The 23,385-nt window shown below is 41.2% G+C and overlaps 1 protein-coding gene across 18 annotated transcripts in view; it reads right to left on the bottom strand.

Annotated features, from left to right (window-relative positions):
- The window catches only part of TCF4 (transcription factor 4), a 388,575-nt gene that overhangs the window by 240,883 nt on the left and 124,307 nt on the right, over nucleotides 1-23,385 (bottom strand). For all 18 annotated transcript variants that reach the window (XM_061400276.1, XM_061400293.1, XM_061400274.1 and 15 more), the window contains 2 exons: nucleotides 15,324-15,385; nucleotides 11,927-12,023 (listed from right to left, as the gene is read on the bottom strand). In XM_061400276.1, coding sequence (XP_061256260.1) covers nucleotides 11,927-12,023; nucleotides 15,324-15,385 — 159 coding nt within the window. The remainder of the gene's footprint in view (nucleotides 1-11,926; nucleotides 12,024-15,323; nucleotides 15,386-23,385) is intronic.

Here is a 23,385-nt window from a genome sequence, read left to right on the forward strand (position 1 = left end):
TTGTCTCCCTCTTCTCCACCAAATGTTATCAGATATTACACAGTTTCTATTTTCATTCAGCTTTTAATATGGCCCATGAGGGGGTGGCATTTAATTAATCACTTCCACATTCTGCCAAAACCCACTACGTGAGTCTCAAAGTCTGCATATTACTTTTGCCAAGCTGGTCAGACCCAATGAGCAGAAAAAGAGCCTAGAGAAAATAAAAGGAGGTGTCATGATCACTCACAGCCACTGAATTTAAGGGCCAGGTATTTTTCCTGTTTCTTCATTTAAAGCCAGAGCTCAATGAGAAATTCCATCAGAGCACTAAAGATTATGCAACATCACACAATGGAGAGTGGCAAGTTGGGAGTCAAACCAGTGCCCAGCTAAACACAAGCCTTGGTCAGCCCACCAGCCTCCACCATCCCCATATTCAGGCTGCAGCGAGGTTTTCAGAGCTGTAAGAAAGCTTTCCATGTTTTATTTTCAACATCAACAATGTAACCTGCTATATTTTATACCAATTTAAAGCAAAACTCCCTTACAGTTTTTCCTATTAATCAACATGTGCAAGGAACTGGGGAGCGATCAATACACCACCGTCAGGAAGATGAGGAATGTGTGGCTGTGCCTACTCGGTGCCTAGGGACCATCTAACTCAGTCCTACTCGGTGCCTAGGGACCATCTAACTCAGTCCTACTCGGTGCCTAGGGACCATCTAACTCAGTCCTACTCGGTGCCTAGGGACCATCTAACTCAGTCCTACTCGGTGCCTAGGGACCATCTAACTCAGTCCTACTCGGTGCCTAGGGACCATCTAACTCAGTCCTACTCGGTGCCTAGGGACCATCTAACTCAGTCCTACTCGGTGCCTAGGGACCATCTAACTCAGTCCTACTCGGTGCCTAGGGACCATCTAACTCAGTCCTACTCGGTGCCTAGGGACCATCTAACTCAGTCCTACTCGGTGCCTAGGGACCATCTAACTCAGTCCTACTCGGTGCCTAGGGACCATCTAACTCAGTCCTACTCGGTGCCTAGGGACCATCTAACTCAGTCCTACTCGGTGCCTAGGGACCATCTAACTCAGTCCTACTCGGTGCCTAGGGACCATCTAACTCAGTCCTACTCGGTGCCTAGGGACCATCTAACTCAGTCCTACTCGGTGCCTAGGGACCATCTAACTCAGTCCTACTCGGTGCCTAGGGACCATCTAACTCAGTCCTACTCGGTGCCTAGGGACCATCTAACTCAGTCCTACTCGGTGCCTAGGGACCATCTAACTCAGTCCTACTCGGTGCCTAGGGACCATCTAACTCAGTCCTACTCGGTGCCTAGGGACCATCTAACTCAGTCCTACTCGGTGCCTAGGGACCATCTAACTCAGTCCTACTCGGTGCCTAGGGACCATCTAACTCAGTCCTACTCGGTGCCTAGGGACCATCTAACTCAGTCCTACTCGGTGCCTAGGGACCATCTAACTCAGTCCTACTCGGTGCCTAGGGACCATCTAACTCAGTCCTACTCGGTGCCTAGGGACCATCTAACTCAGTCCTACTCGGTGCCTAGGGACCATTTAACTCAGTCCTACTCGGTGCCTAGGGACCATTTAACTCAGTCCCGTCTATGCCTCATGCCTTTTGCCACGGTTGGTCCCTGGGCTTGATGTTCTGCAAGAAGAAATAAAATAAGATCCCCGTGTATCTCTTTCTACTAAAAATTCATACACACTTCCTTAGGAAGATTCAGAATGCCTGGGGAGCGAAGGGAATGAGAGAATGACGGCATACACACAGGCAACATTCTCTGCCCAGCTTCTCTGGAGAAGAATGAAGTGAATTGGAAGACTATCTCCAACATATTCCCCAGAACTAGAAGGTGCATGTAATAGCGCTTCCTTGATGAAAAACGTCCTACCCAGTGGTTACTCCAAATGCAGATGACCTACAACGCAGGTGAAGAAAGCTCACCTTGTCAGCACCTTTACCCAAAATCCACACGAAGGTGCCTTCCACCTGATGCAACAATGCAACTTGAGAACATTTAAGCTGGAGAGAAAAATGGCTGGAGGCAAATATTTCCTCAAGGGGCATTATCTGAATTCAAAGAAGTTCCCAAAGAGGTACTTATTTTATAGGATTACTGGTTTTTGTGGAATGGCTGGGGAAAAAAAAAAATCTTTGTTTTGGTCTTGCTGTCTTCAGAACTGAACATGCAATACTATCTCCACCCGTTCTTGCCCTTGGTTCCAATCTCATTAGAAAGTAAAGGTGTTTTCAAACTGCCATCACCCAAGACCCAAGGTCTATAGAATTTTCAATTAATTGAAGACATCAAGTGACCTTCCCTGGTGGCTCAGAGGGTAGAGTCTGCCTGCAGTGTGGAAGACCCGGATTCGATCCCTGGGTCAGAAAGATCTCCTGGAGAAGGAAATGGCAACCCACTCCAGTATCCTTGCCTGGAAATGTCCATGGACAGAGGAGCCTGGCAGGCTTACAGTCCATGGGGTCACAAAGAGTGGGACACAACTGAGAGACTTCACTTGATCCTTGAAGGACCTTAAGTGACAGAGTACAAACATGCAGTTGTGCAATGGTCTAGGATAACAGCAGAGCGGTTGCTGCAAAGCATATTGCATCACTGTGTGGCTCACAATGACGCTGGGCTCAGTGTTGACCATCCTGGCCTTAGAAACGTGAAAGTTGGGGATCGTAAGAAATTCAGGCAAAGTCCCATCACCAGGAAGTGGAACGAACAGCCAGGATGAAGACTGCAGCGCCCCCGAGCCCAGCCCACTATTCCACGAGGCCTCTAAAGACGGCAGCACTTCCAACGGAGCTCCTCTGCAGCTTTGGTCCTAATGAAGATTATCATATGAACAAAGAAAATAGGCTATGGTGATTTTTTTAACATAACCCTTTTTCTTGTTTTGGCTAGGCTGGGTTTTCATCGCTGTGCAGGCTTTTCTCTAGTTGCAGCAAGCAGAGGCTCCTCTCTAGTTGTGGTGTACGGGCTTCTCATTGAGGTGGCTTCTTTTGTTGCTGGGCTCAGGATCTAGGGAGCGAGGGTTTCAGTAGCTGCGGCTCTTGGGCTCTAGAGCACAGGCTCAGGAGCTGTGGTGCATGGGCTTTGTGGCTCCACAGCACGTGGGATCGTCCTGGATCAGGGATTGAACCCACGCCTCCTGCATTGGCAGGTGGATTCTTTACCACTGAGGAAACAGGGAAGCTCTAAGGCTTACAGTATTTTTTTTTAATGAAGGTCAATAGCGCACTTAAGGTAGGCATACCACTTTCAAGGACACGAGGTTAAAAGCCTGAAGTTACTGCTGTTTCTCCTAGAGCTGAGGGGCGATGAGAGGTTTGCCGGGTGTCGGATCTTCCACCCAAGGAACCAGTCAAGGTGTCCACTATTGGCTTCTGCTGTCCCAGGCTTATTTTCAGTGGCAAGCTTAGGCAAAACTCAAAGTAATGCTTTTCCAGTGAAACACCTGAGAGAAAAACTTTGTACTAAAGGAAAACAGCCCTGTTTATTCCACATCCTGCTTTCCTTTCCTGATGGACGGTCTTTCCCCTGCCCGTGTTCTCATTAGCCTGATTCCCGCCTTGACTGTGATCAGCGGAGGTGGGAAACTTTTGGTCAAAAGTTGGATCCAGCTCTCACCACAATTTCGTGCAGTCTTGGCACATTGGCCAAGATTAAATGTCTTTTGGCTGCTCCTAATCCTCCATATTAAAGATCAACAAATACAACTATGTACATATTAAAAAAAAGAAGAAGGTTCTTTGCCCTCGGCGGCAGGATCCTGTGTGAGAGCTTCATGGCAACACAGCAGGTGGCTGGTGGGAAGTTCCCGGGCGCCTGTTTGGCAATGGCCCAGGAGAACAATCTCTGTCACTTACAGTGACACATCCCGGGACCTTGATGCTCCAGGATGCCAAGCCCACTCTGAGTGCTACCCCAGGGGACTGTGGGAATGGGCGCTGCCCTTGGGCTCTGCCAGAGACCACCAAGGGGACTGCAGGAAAGGCTGGAGGGTGAAGCCATAGGCGGCTGGCTGCATGACCAGGCAGCTCTGGACAGCCTGGCAGGAATTCAAGCCAGAGACCTGATAGAGAAGGCTCTGGATGATGCTGCCTGAAGCCCTTTACTCTGGCTAGTTGCTGCCTTGATCAAGAGATGAAGACAAGGAAAGCACAAGTCTTGGTGATGAAATGACCTCAACTCCTCCCCCCATCGCCGCCCCGCCTCCTTGCCCCTGTGTGCGACTCTCCTGCTGCCGTTTCCCCACCGTCTTCCTTTCAGAACTCGTTTTCCATCCCACGCCTCTTTGTCATTCTCTCTAATCTGCTGACCAGAATTCAGAGTCGAGACCCATTTTCATCTTTTGCTTCTCACAAGGAAGCTGGAGCCTTGGTTCTTTATTTTCAAAGCTGCTAAGTTGAAAATTACAGATTCTTCTCTTAAAAGAAACTAAATAAGCCCTATAAATTGGCTAAGCATCCTCAGCCCCCTTCCCTCTTGTCTCGTCCCATTGAACAGGCTGGAGAAGCAACTGTATAACTTCCCACCCCTTTCAAACTCTGCAGCTGGAGATGGCCATGGATGGAAGAAAGGCAGGGAGATCACGTGGGCGGACTCATCTTTCCCTTCTCCTTGCTGCGTCTAACCCAAACCTGACTTGAGACCGTGACAGTCATTTTGAGACAATGAGGGAAAGGACAAAGAAATCACAGAGATACAAGCCTAGACTTCAATGAACCGTAAACCAAACCTAGTCATGGTCCACCACCAGACTTCTAATATGAGAGAAATTATCCATAAGCCACCATTAGTCACATTTTCCATTCCTTTCAAGAAAAGCAAGACTACGGACACAAACCGCTTTTTCCCTGAACTTGACTCTAAAATGATTTAAGAACTTTCTGTGTGAGAAATCTTTCTGTGATATGTGGAAGACATACACTTTTCTGTGAACTATAGTTTTCAATTAACGTTTTTCTGGTATCAGTTCTTCTAAAGTTTAAAAGAGCTGGGTTTGGTCCACCTAGTTGGACTATAAGAGTGTTTGATCAGCGCAGCATTGCTGTGTTACACCACAGAGCAGGCAGTCTAACGGAAAGAAAACGAGACGAACGAAAGAGGGGCAGCAATGCTTACTGACTGGACAAGAGGAAACAAGTCACCGGATCTGAGTACTGGAGGCACACAACTTCTTTCAGTGGCCTTTCAAAAAATATTGATTTTACTCATTTCCTTTTATAAATAATCTGTGGTGTGTTTCTTGAAAACTGAAATCTATGCTACTGTTAATATGGTATCTTTCATGATATTCTGGACAGTCAAGGACACAGAACTACAGAGTGAATTTCTAGACGACTGCCTTTGGTTTAGGGTTTTCTTCCTGACACAGTAACATGTAGGCTTGACTTTAATTTATGGGTTTTTCATTTAGGGCTTAGACCCAAATATCTGATTTCCTTGATTGATTCATGAATGAACCCCTTCAAGAGCCACTTATTGAGATCCTATAACTCTGTGCCAAGCACTGGCCCATACATAATACTTTTCTCCTGGTGATGTAACTTAATGAGTTATTATTTAATCCCTATTCGATCCAATCCCTTACCTACAGTTTGGAATGAGCTGAGGTAGAAAAGAAATATCCATATGAATCAGTCTCTAAAGAATTACATTTGGAAACCACATCACTAGTAAAGTTAACTTGAAGGTATCACAAAATAGAGATGAATGGATTAGACAGGACGGTAAAACATCTCTAAACATAAAATATAGTACAAGCAGAAAATGGCACACCTAAAGGACCAATGGACCATCAGATGAGAAAATCACCTCAGAGATCATCTAAAGGCTTGCTCCCCCTCCTCAGTTTAAAGGTATAAAAAAGATTTGACCTGAAGACCCACAGACAGTTGTAGCAAGAGAGTAGAAAAGCCAGTTCTCTAGCTCCTAGCCTCTAATCAAAATCAGAATTAATTATATCATTGGAGATGACACTAAAAGAATCTTATTTGTTAACACTTCATGAAGACATTTTAAATTAACATTAAAAAAAGAAAACTCCCGAACAATGCTGACAAGAAATAAGACCATTATTAAACATTTCTTCTCTCAGAAATTGCTTGCTACCACATTATCGGTCCAACAGCCAACAGACGATATCAAGATAACCTTGAGCTAAAAAGTGTCATTAAAAAGAAGACGTCGAAAATGCACAGACATCCCTAACTAAAGAACTTGTAAGCAACCCAATATTACTATTAAGCTTCAGAACAATTTAAAAGTGAACTAAAATGTCCAGAGCTGACATGTACATTCACAATTTCATTTTCACAAAATTACCTAAGTATTATTTGACCTCTGGCACTTCAAACATCAAATAATTGCCATTTTTGTCCAGGTTTTGTTATTTTCAAATATTTACATTCCAGCATGGGAAGGAAAAAACACACTGAACCAAGAGGTCAAGTAAAATCTTACCCATGCTTTTAAAAAACTATGTTTCTTTGTGGTCATTCTTTTCTTTTGTACTTAAAAGTTTTCAAACCCGTTTTCCTCCTAAGAGCCTCTTCATTGGGTATTTCCAGTTTTACAATGAAAAGAAAAACTCCCTCTATTAACATGTACTCACATTCTCCGTTTTACAAGAAGACTGTGCCACTGGCCTCTGCCACTGGGATTTGAAAGTGCTCACAACACTTCACCTTTATGCTGGGCTAAACTCAGGGTAGCCATAAACACTCTGAAGTAATACAAACCTAAATATTCCTGCTCAGCAAATGGAGCGGTGGAAGTGAATTCTAATGAGCCGGCAGCTGTCACAATATGACCACAGTAACCAAATCAAAATATCAACCGCTAACCCAGATGAGACTCAAAGGTCATCCTGTAAGCCAGCAGCTCTCTGCAGTTCTGCCTGAACCACGATCTAATCCTGCAGTAAAATGTTCCACTGAGCTAGTTCAGAAACCAGTTACTCTACAGCGGGAAATTATTTCGTGCACTGGTGGAGTACCATGAGTGGGACAAGAACCAAATACCGCAATAAGGAAACCGAACCATTCACAAGGGGACATGTAAAAACACAGCCGCTGATGTTGAACTAAGCTGCACCCAACCATACCCAAGTATCACTTTTCACATCCTTCAGTTACCACTGCATGTCTATGACCGCACTGGCATCTTGCTCACTCAAACAATCTGGCTTTCAATTAAAGCTCTGGAACAAAAGAAGGAAAACGTATACTTAGGTCCTTCCTCAGATCAAAAAGTTGTGGCTAGAAAATATATTCTTCCATTGTAAAAAAAAAAAAAAAATTTTTTTTGGACAATTACCTGCAAAAGTTTTAATGTTTGGCAAACACAAGAAACAAACGAGAACGATTTTGTTTCCAAAATCCATAGCCTTTGCATATAGTTCTTGCCAGGATTTTCCAACTATTCCTTAACATATAATCCTCTTGAAAACACAATGCTCAGCGCCATGGTCCCTTTGACCCATTAGCGTATTCTGAAAGCTACCCACTGACCACTGTAAAGGTTTCATCAAACTGTTTAATTACTGTAGTGAACAAGTTTCCAACAGATCAAGTGTACATTATTATCATTAATGATCATACATTGTCACAAAGAAGTGATTAGTTCTCTTCAGATACAGAACAGGGCAGTGAATTTCAAACAAGTAAAAATGCAAACTAGCTTGCTTGTCTCTACCCAAAGAAAACAGTAAGTGAGGACTCAGGAAGTGTCAAGTAAGAGTCTACTACACAAATATTGAACCATGATGTTGTACACCTAAAACAAATATATGTCAATTATATCTCAATAAAAATTTTTTTTAATTTAAAAAGAGAACTGTATGAAATGGCCAAGGCAGGTTGGCAGCTAGATGATGCACTGCTGAAATCTCTCAATTCCTCCAGACTCCCCCACACTAAAAGAAAGACAAAAGGCCATGCACACTTATTTTTTAAAACAACAAATTTTGGGGCCTGCTTTTTTTTGTTTCTTTTAGTTATGTTTTTCTTTAAAGGATTTACACAATATCAACTTCCAAAACTCTGTGTGGCAACTTTAAACATAGACAGCAATGGAGGGAAGAGTGCACCCTGACAAACCAAGTGTCATTATTAATTCTTCTGGCACAATAGCTGCATGTGTGTGCACATGAACATGTGCTCGCATGCAAGTGCACTCGTGTCCATTTGTTTATTTTTAGTTTAGGCATTCAAACAATCAAGTAAGGCACTGTATTCAGATATGCAAGCTTATTTCTAAAGGAGGTAAATTAACATAGACACTACTATTCTTATAAGTCATGTACCATTTTGCATAAATTTGAGATACACAAATAAATTAAGTTTTTGTATTTTGGTGCCAGAGGTATTAGATTACAAAAATGAACATTTATGCAAAATCATTCACGTGAAGTCAAAGAGTTCAGACTTTTAATTAAGCGTTTTGTTACCTTAAGAGTTTATAAGCAAATGTTAGCAATGCCTGCATCATTTCTTCAAAATACTGTACTGCCATAAGAACCAAATGTAGAATAATAAGTCACTACCCAAAGAAAAGAGTGTCTCAGTATTTTTTTATTTCTCTGCAATAAAATAAAACCTCACTAAGTGAACAGTTTACCAAAAAGAAATAGGTCATCTGCAGTTAATAACTCTTTCCCGTAAAATTAGTGTCACTTATTTCTGTAGCAGACGCCTAATTCAGTCACAGACTTGATTGATTTGACAATAAAGAATCTGGTCCAATAAAGTGGCTGATTTATTTCCGATACTATAGCTTTTACCCTAATGTGACACCAGAGCAGAACGAAATCTTTGACATGTAAAGAAATCCTTTACAGTTTTTCATGAAAACCAAAGCTTCTGAAAGTGGATATTGGATTGTTGTCCAAAACTTAAAAGTCTAATATCTTCTTTTGGTAAAACGAAAACTTCCACAAACACCGTAACCCAGAATATGGATTTGGACACAAAGAGTAGTTTAGAATATACCATATACTCTGTAAATTCAAATTTCTGGCTATACTCATAGGTCTTATTTCATCTTTGTCTTCATTTGTAAATTGGTTGTCTTTAATTTTTTGAAAACAATCGAGCTTCTCTTTGTAAAGGTACAGCAAAGCACCAAGCATGGCTCATTGCAAAAGTGGTTTCATTTTAAATCAACAGCAGCTTGGGCAACATCAATGAGCATCTTTGTTCCCTGAGTCTAGCCCTGAGATACTCAAGCCAATCAAGAAGGCATTTGGGATGTGAGAAATTATCAGGAGGTGGGGGGGTTAATGCAGCATCCTAGCGAGTTCTCTAAAAATATTTTTAATTCCTTTCCAAAGTAAAAACGCGAGGTATTTCATAATAGTTTAAACGCCTTTTTCTCTCTTCTTTTATTTTTTTGCACACTGAGCCATGCCCTCTCACTCTGAGGGCAACTTCCCTGACCCTAGTCTGACACTGCACCGTTAATGTCAGATAAACCATTTAGCCCAAGCACAATTCTTTTCTGTGCAAAAATCTGCTTGAGGTGGAAAATGTAGCAGTTTGTAAACAATAAAGAGCCATGTTTCAGACCAGACAGCTTATCTAACAGAGAAGTCCTTTCATGGGGAACAGTGGGTGGGAGCCTCCGGACACAGCAGCATTTCCTACCACAATGCAGGAGACTGTCCTGGCCTCCATATTTAGGGGTTTAATGGGAAGGAGGGCAGACGGAGTAAAAGAACACAGCTGACATGGACTTTAAGCTTAAACAACAACTAAGTGAAAAGAGTCAGCTCTCAGAGCTCCGGCTGTAGACGCTCGGCCCACTTATATTTTAAATACTATTTGAACTGAAAAAAAAATAAAACGAATTTGGTTTGTAAAACAGCTGCCCAAGAGGACACACAAACAAGAATGATTCTTTGCTATCTTCATGTTGCTTGGTGTCTTCTGTAATATTAATTTATCAACTTGTTCTTTAGGAAAACATTTTTTCATGGACATTATATAAACTTCTAAATATGAGTAGTAATTTATTTATCACATTTTATCCTCATCGGAGGATAGTTTTAGAATTCTTCAGGACAATTCTCTAATATACTCTTTCGGTGTTACTTTTCAAGATGATTATTTTCAAGTTAATCTTTTACTTTATGAAGTTGGATAAGGATAAATAGAGAAGGGATGGTGTTAGAATTTAAAATTACTGCTACTGTCATTGAAGAATGTAAAGCTGTTCTTTCAAATCTAAGGTGACAAACATATCTCGTCACCTGCATCTGCCTATCCTGGAAACAGGAAACACTGCATCTCATGACTCATTTTAAAAAGCTAGGATTCTTGCTTCAGCTACAGAGTTAAAACATAAAAGTTACTATTTTAAATTAAAAAAAAAATAAGAAAATATAAGAACAACCCATGGTAAGATACAGCTTTGAGATCCTGATTCTCAAAGTTGGGATGACACTTAATCACCCATTAAAAATAAATTCCTAGTATTTCTCTGCTTTGACTACTGGGCATTTAATACCTGAAGTCCCTGTAGATGGATTTGATGGTGATTTCTGAAAAGATGACTCACACTCAAGAATGATCTACACCTTAAATAACAAGTATAGGGATGAATTGAGAGAGGAGCATTGAAACATACAGTCTATCACATGTAAAATTAAATAGCCAGTGGAAATTTGCTGTATGACGCAGGGAGCTCAAACCCAATGCTCTGTGACAACCCAGAGGGGTGGGATGGGGTGGGAGGTGGAAGGAAGGTTAAAAGAGGAAGGGGATATATGTATACCTACGGCTGATTCATGTTGATATGTGACAGAAACCAACACGATATCATAAAGCAAGTATCCTCCAATTAAAAATAAATTTAAAAAATTATAAATAACAGAACAAAGTTAACATTAATTTACAAAAAGAAGTATAGTGACCAAGGCTTAAAAATTAGGACATTCCTCAGAAGCATCTGCAATTATGGTTTCAAAATGATATGTGTATGGCTGCATGTCTTCCTTGGAGTATAGTCCAACAGCTTCTGCCAAGAAATTTAACCTCATTTATTGATGGATTCGCAACAGGATTTGGCCAAGTTGAGAGATTTACTAATATTGTTAAAGCTCACATTTATTAGAACAAAGATCTTTTTTTCCCAATCAAAACTAAAGTAATCAGCTATTGGGACCTTTTAAGTCATTATAAATTGTCTTTTCATTGCTCAAGATACTGCGGTTTTGTGTTTTTTTGTTTTTTTTGTTTTTTTAATCCCTATAGGTAGTCAAAGCAGAAAAAAATACGCTAAGAATTCCAGTAGAAAAGACATGCTGGAAACACAAAGGCTGTCAAAGGACATGTAGGTCAGTTCATGAAGCAGGATGGGGATCTCCTAGATCATTAGCACTAAAGTTCACACCGTGGTGAATACACAACCAGACTTTACAATTCAATGTGAACATGCTACTTTGATTTAAGCACACTAAACCTATTAATACAGGAACTTCCATGACCCCTTTCATAAAAGTTCACGCTAACGCAGATTTTATCTCATTGCCAACTGACAGACTCAATGATACTTCTTACTTTAAATATTCACAACTTTCACTTCATCAGCCTTAACCCTGGGAAACTACTGCCGCAACAGTGAAATTGGGAGAAGTACTTTACATCTAAGGAACACAAAGTTTCCACGTAGATTCAGTATCACTGAAATTAGGTAATTCCACACACTTGTAAAACTTAGTCCTGTATGCGCTATTACCAAGCAAAGATCATCAATATTTTTCTGTAATTTAAAATTACTATAGTGAACTAGCTAAATATCTTAAGTTCTTAAAAACAGAATCTCTGTCTGGGCTTGTATTCTACCTTTGATGGTAAAACATAAGCATTCAAAAAACTCATGTTAATTTAAAATTAGTCTTACTTTGTATTCTGGAATTGACAAAAGGTGGAGAGAGATTGTCATGTGACCCAAGGTCCCTGCTGGTCATGTGGTCATAGGGAGTCCCATCTCCATAGTTCTGTAAATAAAATAACAGATAAGTTTACATTTGCCATGAATCAATCAGCACGGAAGTCTGACTTCTGACATCTCTCTGAACCAAAGAAATTGGAGCCCACCATTCTCACCCCAGCACCTTATTATAGGAAAGCTGCATCTTCACAGGTACAGTGCATAAGAAGGGCTCTAAAGTTTGCAGAGTTCACATTTTCCCCGAAATCATAGTGAAGCTGGGGGAATAATAATAATGGAGCCAATTGCACCAAGTTATTACAAGCAAATGAAATAATGCAAGTAAAACACCTGAGACGTATAAAATATATTGTAAATCGTAATTATTATTTTGATAAGCCCACATTATTTTTAAAAAAAGAGAGCAAAATGTGCTATGGGAAAGTTACTCATAACCTGCAACAAACTGCCTTTGGAAGGCAAAGGTAGGACCTTGTAAACAGCAGCATTTGGTTTTATGAAATTGAAATTTCAATGTTTTGTTATAGACGTTATTGTGGTTGTAAAAGAACTGGATCATTCCATAAGCAACCCGCTACACAAAAACGTTAAAATGATTACAACAGGACTATAAATGAATATCAGAATTTAAGCATAAATTCTGGATTTGGACAAGTATGCCACAAAAAAACAGTTTTAAAGCAGACGGTAATCTTTGGAAATTTCTAATAACTATGATCATCTCATGGTTTAAAGGAGAATTTTAAATTAAAATAAGGTTTTTAAACTGCTCAGTCACTTGCTTTTAATGGAGGAGTTAGATAACATACAGGAAAGAGTTAAAATCATCTAAATGACAGAGTTCAAATTTTAGGTTACTGGAGGAGCCTGGAAGGCTGCAGTCCATGGGGTCGCTGAGGGTCGGACACGACTGAGCGACTTCACTTTCACTTTTCACTTTCATGCATTGGAGAAGGAAATGGCAACCCACTCCAGTGTTCTCGCCTGGAGAATCCCAGGGATGGCGGAGCCTGGTGGGCTGTCGTCTCTGGGGTCGCACAGAGTCGGACACGACTGAAGTGACTTAGCAGCAGCAGCAGCAAGGTACATAAAGTGACCAGAAAGGAAAAAAAGAGTCATGCTGCTCAGCTGGTTGCACTGTCCATAAAGACTAAGTCAAATTTACTCAGAGGTATCAGTTGGTATGTTAGCCAAAGGGCAGAATCTGCCCACATGAAAAAGACAGATACTGTATGAAAAATGAAAACGCACATCCCTTCACTAAAGAAGCGACAGAAACCTTAAGGTTCCAAACTACCCCGTTTTCAACCGCCTTTCCTCAGCTATAAAAAAATTAACTTGAACGATACTGTGATGGGATGTTGCCAGTACATCAGGGCATAAAAGGATGTCACATTTTAAACATATATCATTGCTCTTACACTCACTTGTTCTATACCAGACACTGCATAATACTAATTATCGTTTATTAAGTATGCTCACCCTACAGAGTTATTAAGAGCTTAATATACATTATCTAATTTAAACGCCAGCACAGTGTTTCAAGATGACTGGAAATATCACAACTTGAAGATGAGAAAAAAGAGACACCTGCCCCCTGGCTGTCCCATGCAAGCCAGCCACAATAAGCTGTCTCATGCCAGCTCGCTGCATTTAGAAAATACAAATTACAAAATATTGAGTCAAAGTTATCCACCAATGAATTCCCTGGAGAAAAAAAAAAGGCCAGACGATTCATGAAAACCAAATAAGAGTCAGGACAATCCTAATGATCCTCCCTCTCAGAAGAACGACTGAAAGAGCTATGTGTTCTATTAAAATGAGAAAGCAGAAGACATTAAGTTCATGCGAATGAACTCAACAAGAGAGGGACATTCTGTCGTCTCCTACACTTGCTGTCAGGGGAATGGATTGATTTCTGCAAGTGAAGACTGTAATGTGAGGAGGAGGAAAGACTTCCTCAACCCATCCATTTAATGTGGGAGAATCTGAAACTCGACAGCTGGTGCAAAGTCTCAGCGAAGTTCCTGGTAAGCCGAGAGCCCTGGCTGTACCCTGAGACCAGAGCATGAGCCCCAAGGCCAAAGAACAGGTGGAAATGCCCAACACGGCTTGCAGAGACGGCCTCCTTTGGACAGCTTGATTACCTTCCTTACCTCTTACGCCAAAATACAGACCACCCTCCACCCCAAATGTGTGTGAACACTTACAGTAAAATGTGCCCCCGCTCCCCGGCCCTGCAGAACGTTTCATCTATCTATACAGCTGCTTGGGGGAGGGCCAGCTGTTTTGTGTGGTCTATGTCTACTTTTAATCTGGAGTTATATGTATTGTTATAAAAACTGGGAGGGATTTCAGAAGGCCTAGCGATGACTCCATTAAAGACAGATTATATATGTAAAATCGTTCACATTTGAGTTAGAAGGAACAGGAAAGATCCTCTGGTTCAACTTCTTCATTTTACAAAGTAGCAGTCTGAGGCTCAAGGAAGTGAAATGACACACCCAAGGTCATACACGTACAAACACACGCATGGCCTAACCACCCTGCTCACACCCTACTCACACCCCATGCCATGGTCTTCACATGACACCCTAACAACCAAAAGCCTTGGACAGGAGTAGCAAAAATCTGCAAGCGAATAAGACATGTGCAGTTAAGTACAAGCAACTTCTTTTCCAAATGACTTTGCGCCATGGTGTGTAAAATACAAGACTGACTTAAGGAACACTGACAAATGAGCAAGTCTGAAGAATAAGACTTCGTCTAAATCAGATCGTATCCGTTTACTTTGAAGTTTAAGGATTTGGGGTTGTGTGTGTTTTAAAAATAAAAGCTACTTTCAAAAAAAAAAATTAAATGAACGAACCCACTGGTGACCAAAGGCACTACTGGTGGTGGGACAGTCACGTGTTCACAAAGTGGAACCGACACAGACTCATTATGCAGATGATACTGGAAGCTGCAACTGCACAGGATGTCTTCAGAATTATTCAGTGACCTATTTACACCAATATATTACAGGGATACTAGGAATTTTTTTTTAAGTTGCACCACCTACAAAAAAATAGCTTTCTGTTAACACTGGATCAGTAACTGGCAAAGCAAGGCCAAATGTTTAATGAAGGGGTTGTCTTCTGGTTAGCCAAAGTAGAAGGGGTGTCAAAGTCAATAATAACATCCAATAAGAGCATGAAAAAAAATGCCAAACAGAAGCTGATCCTCATTAAACTCAGTCCGCATATATAGCCATGCAGATGTGTGTCGGGGAGAAAAAACTCACCTTCAGTTTGTCAATTTACATATTAGGATGTCTGCTTGTGGGGAAAAGATTAGATATACTTACCCTGGACGGGCTTGGATGTCCTCCACTCCCCCAGGACCCTGAGCTACTTCTGTCTTCTACATCTAGGGACAAGAGAAAAATTCTTTAGGCTTTCTTGCAATAATTCTTTCTTTTTGTATATGCACTTTCAAATTAATGTTTCAAATTAATCTCCTGTTGCCTTTAATTAAGAATCAGGCACGAGGCTACCATGATGATAGTAGCTTCTGACCCAACTACTTAAATTAACTCATTTAAATTCACAGCAGAAACGAACTGGACCCTCAGGAACCAGAGGTATGAACATAAAAATTACTTCCATCCTTCACAATGTTTCATAGCCTCAACTTTTATCAACCTGAAATTGCACTTAAAATCTTACTAAAATCTTTTGGACAGGTTAAGTTAAAACTACACTAACACAACCTTAATATTCACACATACACAAAAGTTAAATCAGGTAAATATCCATACTATTAATATTATTAATATTAGCGGCACCCCTGCCATAACGCTCCTAGACACTTTCGGTCCTCTTACCGGCTCAGACAAGCCACTCGAGGCCTACCCACCAGAGGACAGACGTGCAGGAAAACACGTAAGATGAAAAAGGACATTAACAGTCTATTTCCACCAGGACATCACAAGGCTATCAAGAGACTTTTTAAGTTTCTTAGGACCACACCATCTCAGTCTTTTTTTTTTTTTTTTTTTAATAGGCACAACACTTGGCCTACAGTCCTTAATCTGGACAATGAGATGTGGACACGAAAGTTGTTAAAGCAATGTTTTATTTTGACAAATTATGGCGAAATGACCTGTGTGAACTCCCAGAAGGCTGGGATTCTCTAGGCCCTGTACCAGCGAAGTTCTAATGCTGACCAAATTCGAGATGCTTCCTCAGCGCTTCAACTGCAAATACGAAGGAAGGGGAGTCTGATGGCTAAGTTCCCACGTTCACTGCTCAGAACATAAAAGTGCGCGCAAGATCAGTCACTCTAAATTTAGAAATGGCTTTGAGATTTTTGATGAAAGGCCCTTTCTGAGGATAAAAATTTCACTGTTCTATTATCTTGATCATGGTGGGTAACAGACGGCCATCACAAGCTTCCTCTGACAGGACTGGAGGAGGAGGTGTGAAACTTCGGCTCAGGAGATGTACTCCCATGGACCATGTTTTCTAACATTTCAGTAATACTGTTTCTTAATGCACTACTGTCCTTCCCTTAATTACTCCTATTTTATTATCAGCAGAAGTGATCATAGTATAATTAACTGACTTATTTGGGGATCCAGTGGAGGACATGGTGTTTTAGAACATTAAGAGAGGGACTAGAAACAGCAATCAACAACCAGGACCACTAAACGTGAGATCTTTTCTGACAAATATCGTTTCAGTTACTTTGGAAAGTTCTTCCAAAGAGAATGCAAATGCAAAAGCTATCCCCTGCAGATAGCTAAAATCAGTGCCTGCATGGGACTTCCCTGATAGTCCAGTGCTTAAGACTGCACTTCCACTGTAGAAGGCAAGGACTGGATCCTTGGTCAGGGAACTAAGATCCCGCATGCTGCATGTTGCAGACAAAAATAGAAAAGAAAATGAAATTTTAAAAAATTTTTCAATAATCAGTGGCTGTGAGCTTTAAGAGATGTCATGCAAGCTCTGAAGAGGAAGTCTGGAGAAAAGGTACAATACTTTCCAAATTTGCTGTTTAACAACCCAAGCTCCTAGCCCATCTACTGTGAAACTGGGGGACGTATATAGAAAAGTGACTTGAACTCTTGGGACTGTCACACAAGTAAATTTTGTAGCCTGCCTGGTTCTCGTCATCCTTAACACCAAATCAAATTTGTTTTCACACACACACACATACACAAAGATATAAATGACAAAATCTATCAACCAGAAGTCTGCACATCTTGACTTCCTTCTCACCTGAAACAGCCAACCTGGATTAATTTGAGAGGTTTTCCTCTTAAACTTGGCCCCAAAAGTAATGAAGGAACAGCAGTGAATCTCTACGTCTACCATAAGATTCTGTTTTATTTGGACCCATTTTATCCATTTTCAAAAAGGATTTCAAACATGAAAGGAAGGCAGAGACAAGCAGGAAAGGGAAGCATAGTACTTCCCGGTCAGTAGTTTTGCCCTAGGGGTGATTATGATCCCCAGAGGGCATTTGGCAATGTCTGGAGACATTTTCGGTTGTCACAACTTGGCAGGGCATGGAGGCGGGGCAGAGCTAGTGGCATCCAGTGGTTAGAGGCCAGGGACGTTGCTAAATGTTTTGTGCATGTCAGAATACCCGCACAACACAAAATACCCTGGTCTCAAATGTCAACTGTGCCAAGGTTGAGAAGTCCTCTTCTAAAGGACAAATTCTATTAAAGAGCAAAAAGGAAAAATCGAGCTGGAAAAAAAAAAGATGTACTAGAATTCGATTTATAATGAATACAGTCTCTTACTAAATACACAGTGAAGTTATCTGAGCCCAGATTTAAGCCAGAGTGTTTCAAGAGATGTTCCTATACATCTTCTGTCCACAGAATAAAGGGAAAATGATGGTCAACCAAGCAGGCTGCTAATTAGCAGGCAAATAAAACACATCAAAACTTGAGTATTCCCAACTGGGCAATTTCAAAAGCGAGCAATCCACTAATTAAAAATGCTGGAAGTCTAGCTTTTTCAAAACAGGTTAAATACTGGCTGGTTTCCTTCACAAATAGATTCCCACCCAATCAAATCTGACTGCTCTTTTCCCATTCTTTCCCATTTCCATCCTCTTCATTTCCTGATCTCACGCTGCTGTATCTTCTTTTAGTCTTCCTTCCTCTTATTGCTCTTTTTAACAGGCTTTTCCTTCAGTGGCCTCCTGCAAATTGAGAAGGTAAGGACACCTCTCTTGCCCTCCAAGACTTAACAGAACAATTGTATGACTTCTGATATTTTTATTTGAAAGAATACCTATACAACGGGTGCTCCTTGATCCAGGGCAAGAAGATTCAAAGCTATAGCATGCACTGAATGTAAACATGTTATTTTTAAGACATTTGTTTCTATCTTCCCTCCCACTGAGCTTCATCAGACCTGCCAGTAAGTCAGCAAGCATTTCCTCAACAAGGATCTCAGTCCATCTCAAAGTGTGCCTGAGGACTGCCTATGTCCAATCACCTGGTGTGCTCATTTCAAAATTAGCATCCTGGGGTCCACTGCAGACCTACTGATCCTGGATCTTTGAAGGTGGGGCCAAGAAAACTGTCTTTAACAAGGTTTTCAGGTAATTTTCGTGTACACAAGAGCTTTGAGAACCACCAACCTCCTCCACTGGAAACACAAGACAGATGCATGCCCTACCCCGCCACCCACTGCCTAGCTCACATCCCATCCTAAAATCCTTGCCCAGGTGGACGGTTTCTGCAGCATTCAGTCCACATTCCCGGCGCATCTACACCCAGACTCACTCTCTATGTAAACCTTGCACGTGGCCTACACGTGGCCATCCCCTGCTCCTAGTGGTGTACCTGGGCACCGCACACACTTCCTACCTCCAGGTATTTGTACCCGCTATTCCTTCTGCCTGAGCTATTTTTTATCTCTCAAAAAAATAATACTAGTTAGTATTTTGTGAACTTAAATATGCCAGACACTGTGCCAAGCACTTCAATACACTACCAGTATCTCCATTTTATCTTGGAGGAGACTGAGGCTTAGACGGGACAGAAAACCCTCCCAATGTGACAGCAGATGGCAGAGCTGGCAGACACAGGACCTGACCACGTTCAAGTCAGGAACATTCTCCACCACGGTCAAGGTCTCCCCGATAAGCAGCTCAGGTCTCTCTACAACCAGCTCGACCATAACCGCCAGTCCCTTCTTCCCATGGATGTATTTACTTTTGGAGTTTATATCCACTCTCGTGTCCACAAAAAGATTATAGAATGAATACAACACAAATATATAAACCCGGGTCTCATGCACTGCAAACAGATTCTTTACCATTTGAGCCACCAGGGAAGCCCCAGTCTTGTGTCCACAGAAGATTACTGAATGTATACAACACAAATACATAAAAAGAAATATTTGAAGACATCAGAGAGGCTGGAAAATAAAAACAGGAGAACAATTGGGCCATATGTATGATGAGCTTATCAAAAATGTACACTGTGGGAGTTTCCTGGTGGTCCAGTGGCCAAGACTTTGTGCTCCCAATTCAGGGGACCCAGGTTCGATCCCTGGTCGGAGACCCAGATCCCACATACCACATCTCGCAACTAAGAGTTCAGATGTCGTAACTAAAGATCCTACGTGTCACAACTAGGACCCAGTGCAGCCAAACAGATAAGTATTTTAAAACAAAAACAAAAAACTTTAAACATACACTGTGATGGATGAGATATTTGTGAGAGAGGGGTCAAAATTCTAGTGGGCAAAGAGTAAAACAAGATTCATAGCCTTGGATAAAAATACCCAAACTGTTCAGGAAAATCATTAAGGGAACACAGTTACAAATGAAAAACTGCCCAAGATAGAAGCTGCATGAATACTGAGTTCTCATGTCTCCCTTGTTCCTGCGTGAATACTGAGTTCTCACGTCTCCCTTGTTCTGCTGTCACTCTCTATCCAAGATGGGACACGTAAGAGAAAGACAACCACCTGGGCAGAAGGAGGCAAAGGAAAAAAAAAGTGGAAGATAGCAATTATTCTTCCGAAAGACTGACGTGGGCTCAATTGTTTCTAATTTCTTTTACCCTAGACAAGGACAGGCTGAGTAATGTCCATGGTTTTGACAGTTGCTTTAGGAGGCAATCTGACCATCTACAAATTGTGATTTTACTTGAGTAGTTCTGCATAAGCCCCCTCTAAAATGCCTGACATTTCAACACTAAAACACAAAAGCAAAGCGTGGGTAGAATGAGGATCAAACGCTCCTTTTAGAGAAAAGATACACAGAGATGAATTTTAATTTTCATGATTTCCCATCCATACTCATTGGTTATTCAAATCTCCACTTTATGTGGACAGTGAGATCAAAACTATCCACAGACTGGACCAATGTCCGAAAGCACAGAGCTGGAAAAAAGACCTAGATTTCAGCCACAGACTGCGTTAACCAGCTCTACGGCCTGAGCCAGTCACCGGACTCTCTGAACTCATTGTTGTCAACTGTAAAATAAGTAGTTTTGATTTCCATTCTTAGAAATAGGGCAGCCTAGTATAGTGGAACAACTCTGCCACAAAACACTAAGTGCAGTAAATCAGAGAAAAGACAAATATCATGTGATGGGGCTTGTACATGGAATCTAGAAAGCGGATACAAATAAACGTATTCACAAAACTGGAACAGACTCAGAGACACAGAGAACAAACTTATAGTTTCCAAAGGGGAAGGTGGGAGAGGAATAAACTAGGAGTTTGGGATTAATATACACACTACTATATATATAAAATGTGTTTCCTAGGTGGCTCAATGGAAAAGAATCCACCTGAAATGCAGGAGACATGGGTTAGATCACTGATGGGGGAAGATGCCCTGGAGAAAGAAATGGCAACCCACTCCAGTATTCTTGCCTGGGAAATTCCATGAACAGAGTAGCCTGGTGGGCTATACAGTCCACAGGGTCAAAAAAGAGTCAGATATGACTTAGCAAGTAAACAACAACAACAAGAACTGTAAAACAGATAACCAACAAGGACCTAGCACAGGGAAGTGTACACAGTATCTTCTAAGAATCTAAAAAGGAATATACACACACACACACACACAAATGTATAAGTGAACTACTCTGCTGTACTCTGAAACCAACACAACACTGTGGATCAACTATATTTCAACAAAAACTTATAAGTCAATAAATACTCATGGCTTTTTAAAAAAATCACTAAAAAATGATGGATTAAAAATTTTTAATCTTCTAAACCCAAATGAACTGACAAGATAGTAAGGAAATATCCAGCCAAAATCGAAGTGAAGGCTGGAACCCACAGGGGAAGAAGACATTTTTTTGCCCTGAGGACAACTGCCAACCTAGAAACTGTAATGGCCTCTTGGGTCAAGAACAAAAGCGAAAACTCAGCATCCACCCAGAGCAGGTATCTAATAGGAGAGAAAGGAATAATAAGGTTTCCAACCTCAAGGAATGATTACCAAAGTACACAACCGATACTTGTTAGACACGTGGCAGAGTGTGCGTGCGTGAGTGCTAAGTCGCGTCAGTCGTGTCCGACTCTTTGTGTCCCCATGGACTGTAGCCCATCAGGCTCCTCTGTCCATGGGATTCCCCAGGCAAGAATACTGGAGTGGGTTGTCATACCCTCCTCTAGGGGCTCTTTCCAACCAGGGATGCAACCCGCATCTCTTACATCTCCTGCATTGGCAGGCAGGTTCCTTACCACTAAGATAATCAAAACACATAAACAGGCAAACTGTGGTTTATTCAAGGAAATCTGAGTTTCACATTTTTATGGCTGTTTGTTCTGCTTAGTGGGTCTGAGATTTTCAGATAATCTCCTGGATTTTCACAACAGCCAATATGTTTGAAGTAATCAAATCCCACCTTCTCCATGAACCCCCCCTACAGCACGAACATGGTGAGAATTCAGTGAGCCTTAGATTTGAGGGACTTCATTTACCTTTCAAATATCCTCTTTCCATCTCACCATTTCAACATAACTCTGTATGCTGTATAAATGATATGCTGCCAAAAGTTACGTCTGCTTACCAGAAGTCCAAGGTAAGAACACAGACTGAATATTATATAAGTTAACCTTGATTTGAAATAAACAAGTGTGAGGGTTACCTAACTGTTGATTTGGGGCAGCTTTGTGTATCCATCCCTTCCTCATTGAGAAACCAGAACATGCCAAACCACCAGGGTCCTACAGTTTCATGAAGTCAGAACAACCAAAGTGGTATTCTCTGCTGCCCTAAAGCTCTACAAATTCCCACTCTTGTAGAAACATACGGATTTCCTGATAAAAGCTTTTACACACTCAGAATGCTTCAGGAGGTTGAGATTGAGTTCTTCCTGGAAAGACAGTCATTCTGAGGCATGTGGAAGTCTACACGGTCTTAAGCCCTTCTCTCTGCAATAACAGACACTATTAAATCTCCTCCACACCCTCACGGAGACTCACAGACTGCATACATCTGTGGCTCCTACTAATTTCCTAGTCCAGGAAGAACCCTTGGCTGAGCCCTCCACACAAACTGAGATGGCATATGCTCCCCGTCAGTGCCAGATGAATTTAGAGTTCAAAATATTTCATCAGCAAAGAGCGTGTTAAGGATGCGCACATTTTCATTAGCACCCAGTATAAGAAGAAGCCTAAGTACAGTGATCTGAGGTCCAATTTGAGTCCAAGGACAGAGGCAGGAAGAGCTGAGGAGCTTCAGATATTGACAAGGACCACACCACCAAGACCACTCCTTTCTGCTTCTGTAAGAAACAAGACAGGCTCCAGAAGGAGTAATCTAAGCAGTGGCGAGAAACTTCCAGCACTTTCCCAAATCTGACTAAGCAAAAGATGATGACTGTGGTGATGTGTCCCACACAAATTTTAAGATACTTCAAATACAAAGAACAGGGACCTGGGCGTTCCATTTTCAGAGCATTGTCCACCTGGCATCTCAGTGCTCGTGGATTTCCCTATTAAATAAATTTGAGAATTCAAAGGTCAAGTATCAGATTATATTATAGGTCATATACATAAATATATAAATAGTATAAGGAAAGGTAAAATATGGATACACTGGGAGGGAAAGTACAGTAGGAAAATCTGTTCAGAAAGGAATTACTGAAAATTTTAGCTTTTATTAACCACCGAGTTAAACTTCCATTAATACATTTTTTGAAACAGTGCAACAATATTACTTTCCTTAAGTTCAAGATAAACTATTTTTCAAAAATGAACACTAAATAATCTCAGGTGATTAAAATATGGAGTTAATTGCACTTTACAGTACTGTTAAACAGGAAAAGCATTTTCATATAACATGATATTAAGATAATATGGAGGTAACAAAATAAAACATGTAACAATTATGTTATAAATGTCAGTGGGGCTTCATATTCTGAAACTCAG

Source organism: Bos javanicus, chromosome 24 (assembly GCF_032452875.1).
Source record: "Bos javanicus breed banteng chromosome 24, ARS-OSU_banteng_1.0, whole genome shotgun sequence".
Lineage (NCBI taxonomy): Eukaryota > Metazoa > Chordata > Mammalia > Artiodactyla > Bovidae > Bos > Bos javanicus.